The sequence below is a fragment of the Lepeophtheirus salmonis genome, unplaced genomic scaffold (assembly GCF_016086655.4).
Source record: "Lepeophtheirus salmonis unplaced genomic scaffold, UVic_Lsal_1.4 unplaced_contig_1297_pilon, whole genome shotgun sequence".
Classification (NCBI taxonomy): domain Eukaryota; kingdom Metazoa; phylum Arthropoda; class Copepoda; order Siphonostomatoida; family Caligidae; genus Lepeophtheirus; species Lepeophtheirus salmonis.
In genome coordinates, this window is record NW_027290309.1 from 34,362 (window position 1) to 39,096 (window position 4,735).

The 4,735-nt window shown below is 36.9% G+C and overlaps 1 protein-coding gene across 1 annotated transcript; it reads right to left on the reverse strand.

The window, feature by feature from the left end:
• Positions 1-3,741: 3,741 nt before the first annotated feature.
• Positions 3,742-4,167, reverse strand: LOC121130877 (protein FAM200A-like). Its single transcript, XM_040726523.1, has one exon. It carries the CDS (start codon positions 4,165-4,167, stop codon positions 3,742-3,744), a length of 426 nt encoding a protein of 141 aa, XP_040582457.1.
• Positions 4,168-4,735: the final 568 nt, after the last annotated feature.

Consider the following 4,735-nt stretch of genomic DNA (forward strand, 5'->3'; position numbering starts at 1 on the left):
TTTTGGTATCTTATATCCTTTACAAGATGTTACATTACGCAAATCCAAAAAACTTTTATGATCTGAGGCTGGATCAATATGGTAAGATGCATTTCTAATCTGGGAAAACAGTTTTGGAGATAACAGTGCAAAATCAATCCTAGAAGACTGGTCTCCCCTTCTCCATAAGAAAGAACTGGTAGAATTTTGACCCCTTATAATATCTACCAAATCTAGTTTTAAAATTAACTTTTGCCGAATATGTTGATTCGCATAGTATCTCGATGTATCCAGATCGACGATGACCTCTCCAATTAACCAGAGTGGAGTTGAATCTTTTCCTTGATCGTTGATAATTGCTTGTAAAAATTTGCAAACACTTTTGATTGGGACCATAAGCGTGAAATAGAAAAAAACCAAAACTCGAAGTCCATGTAAAAACTTTTTGTCACTATCCTGAACCTATGTACTTTTTTAAAAATACGGGATTCTCAATTTTTCTTAAAATTAGTGTTAATACTACTCCTGGATGATCCAGAGCCAGAAAAAATTAATTTATTCTGTAATCCCTCCCTCCGATTACGTCGCTTTCCATTTCTTTGGGTAAGTAAAAACGCTTTATTAATGGTGAGGCTCGGAGCAAAGTTTTTGAAAAGTAGAGGGCCCATTTAAATATTCAAAAAAGATAAAAATCCGAACGTTTCGCGAATTTATTAAAAATCTACCAAATTTCTGGAAAGGACGTAAAAAGAGAATTTATCTGGGTAAATGAGCACGGTTGGTCACCCTGGATACATCAGCACAACTGTTATGAGGCCTTGATTCTAGAAATTTGGTATATTTTTAATAAATTCGCGAAACGTTCGGATTTTTATCGATTAAGTTAATTTTGAAGAAGAAAGATGAACAGGTTCATGAAAAAAATAACGGCTGGTCACGCTGATATATTATACAATGGATATTTTCTATAATAATAAAAAGGAATAAAATAAGTCACTTTAAAACATAAAAATATCAAAGAAGTTTTATTTTTGCCTAATACAGGGAGCGGGGATCAAATTGTGGGCAAAATATTTTTCTACAAAAAACAACACAAAATATACATTTTTTAACTTTTTATTGAAAATCAAAACTATGACGAGATAGGCATAGAGTAGCCATTCATTCGATTTAATCACCGTTGGCATCAATAATGGCCTGAATACGGCCTCTGAACCGGGCGCAGGCTCTTCTGACCATCTCATTGCCCATGTTGCCGAATAGGTTTGATGGAGTCCATCAGGCTGGCCTTGGTGCTATGGGGATGTCTGTGGGGGTTGGGGATATTTCGACATATCCCCAGAGTCATCTCTTTCGTCAATCATTTATTCACATTGTTCCCAAAACACAAAACGAAGCTGTATAAATATTTATTTACATAATCTGAAAGAAAAATCAATCTAGATTCCATTATTTATAGCTAAATTAAACTACTTACATCCGTACAAATCAGCTTTATTTAGAACATATTGAAATTACTGTTAACTATTTTAATTTTAAAGTATTATTGAAATCCAATTATTAACTTTTCTTCTTCATATTTTTGTAAACTAAGATATTCGGTCATTAGATACTTGGGTTTTTATAAGCAATGAATGTTTCGTGAAGTAATAATTAAATAACGGGCTATGTATTCTTATAAGACTAATTTTCTCACCAGCTCTCATAATTATAGTAGTGTATTGTTTGTATGGATAGAATATAAAATAAAACTATCTAAATACAAATAAAACCAATATAATGTATTATTTTAGACAAGTTTTAAGCAAATCATTTACCAATGTAACATCAACATTAGTTTTGGGTCTCCCACAAGGCGGTGGATTAAACTTATGAACCGGTTCCAATTCCTGTATATGTGGAATATCATGACTCAAACTATGAGTATCAAATAGAGCAATCGTCAATGGTTCTTAATCACTCTCGATAACTTAATCACAACCTCAGAACGCGCAATCAACAGCTGCTAGTGCTAAGGAAGTTATGTCAAAGCGGTTGAGGTCAAGTAGCACATGAATTGATTTATTATTATATGTAAGCTTTATATAAAAAAAAACCTTTTGAAAAACTATTATATTTCCAGATGATTACATCCCAAAATAATTATAATTAAATATTACTCCTATTAACAAAATTATCATTTTTTACAAAAAAATAAAATATATAACGATGAAAAAAAAGTACTTTCTTCTTTTATTTAATCAAAGGGTCCATAGAAAAACTTTCATCCCAAAGTCTTTTTTTTATCAAATTATAAGTCTTTGATACACCTCAATGTTTTTATAAAGATTTTACAGAGCTTTTACATTGATTTCTAGTCATTTAAAATGACGAGAAGTCTGATATACTTACTCGATCATGTAATGCAACTGATGATTACAGATAATTTATTTGTAAACTTTTTCAAACTTATGACCCGTATATAAGACAATATCACCTTTTATATTATTCATATTTTATTTAATATATTATAAAATTATGGACAGTTTCGATCTTTATACCAGTCTATAACAGGGGTTCCCAAACTTTTCAGCCTGCGACCCCCAAAATAACGGTGCCAGAGACTGGCGACCCCCAACAACACTGGAGGTGGATTATAATGTTGCGCACAGCCACGCGCACATGCACTATGCTTGCGTGCTTGTGCGTGTATGTTCTCCCAGACAGCGCGCACACACACAGGCCACGGGGCCCCGCTCACTCGACCAGAGAGACGCACACAGTGAGATCAGAGCTCGTTCACGTGAAGCAGCCGATCAGTGACTGACTGCGTCTTAACAGTTGAAACAGTGAAAACACAGAGTCTCTCTGGTCACAGCTGCTCAGAGATCAGCGCCGCAGCTTCTTGAACAGAGCAGAAGCTACTGGGGGTTTGTACCGAGTTTCTGTGTCCGCCTCCAGTCCGACCTGCTCTCACGTTTAGTTTTAATATTTCGTCAACTAAAATATATCTTTTTAAGCTATTAGGCTGCAGCTATATAATATTATTTATTTCAAAATAGAGTGCTTCTTATTTTATACATTTCATACATATACACACATATATGGGTAGCAATTTATTTCAAAATAGGCCTATACTTGCAGGTGTATTTTTTTCTCCTCTTCAGACGAGTTTGGTATTTTCCTTTGTTGTCACAGGTAAAAATAGCTAAAAAATTTCAACAGTTGTCGTTCTATACTTTAATAATTGCAACAAACTATAGTTTTAATATATATAGTATAACTATATATAAAACTTTATAAGCTGTGTTATCAAATATGATTTGCGGCTCCAGACAAATTTGATTTGGGGGAAGAGGGGGCAAAACGGCTCTTTCGATAGTAAAGGTTGCTTACCCCTGGCCTATGCAAAACGGGCATTAATACAACACAAAATAACAACAGCCTTACAGAGATGAAATTATTTTATAGTAATTTGAGAAATAAAATACAACCAGAATACAGGAAACTTTAAACAGCAGGGCTGAGTGAACATACAATTATAAACAAGTGCGCAGGTAAGTCTTGTCTGAGAAAAACACAGGATATGTGCGCTTATAACGTGCAACAGACACCTTATTGCTGCATGTGCAAAAACTTTACTTATTAGGGATACTTATTTTAGCCTATTATTTACATTTCTTAAACACACCTAATGAGATGGGTGGGCAATATTCTTGGAGCAGAGCAAGTCCATTCTGGGCTTTATTTTAGAGACGGCCACTTGTAGATCCTCCTCCACGTTTAGCCGCGATCTGTATTTATTTTTATGTAGGTCAGTGCTGAGAACGTTTTTTCGCACAAGTAAGTAGAGCCAAATGGAATCAGGAGATGCATAGCGGCCTTGGATAGCTGTGGGTATTCCCTCTCGACCGAAATCCAAAACTCCGCCAGCGTCTTGGTGTTAAATGCTGCCTGTAAGGTTCTGTCACTTGACAGTTCAACCAATGCGTCCTCCAGGTCGGATGTGAGATGATAAGCCCTCGTAACGGTGAATGGTGATCTTATCCAGTCATATTTCTCTGGAGCAGTTTCCTCTGGAAAATACTTGTTGAAGTGTTCCAGGAGAGACTGAAGGTGCACTGTGATGAACTTCTGCACAGTTTTGACACTCAGTGCATTTTCCTCGATGAATTCGTCCAGCTCAGAAAACATATCGAGACTCCCCATTCTCACTTGCCCTGACCAGCGCTCGAGTTTCCTCTTGAATGCGCAGATTTTGTCATTCATTGACAAGATGTTAGTGTTTTCACCTTGCAGTGCCAGATTAAGTCCATTTAATTTTTCAAATATGCAAGACAAATACGCCAGCCTTGTTATCCATGCAGGGTCATTGAGGTGGTCGGCGAGCTGGGATCCATGCTCCATCAGAAAAAGGCGCACCTCGTCCCGCAGTTTATACAGGCGGCTGAGCACATTTCCCCGCGAGAGCCATCGGACTTCGGTATGGAACAGCAGGCCCTCATGCTCTGATCCCAGTTCGTTACACAGAGAGGCAAACAGTCTAACATTGAGTGGACGTGTTTTTATGTAGTTTACCATTTTAACCGCAGTGTCGAGAACATGTTTAAGGTCTGGTTCAAGCGTTTTGCTGGCAAGCGATTCCCTGTTGAATCATGCAGTGTGTGAAATTTATGTGCGGCGCCACTTGTAATACTCTCGCTTTCAGTCCTTTCTTTTTCCCCAGCATCGCTCCAGCCCCGTCCGTACACACACCGATGCAATTTTCCCAAAATAG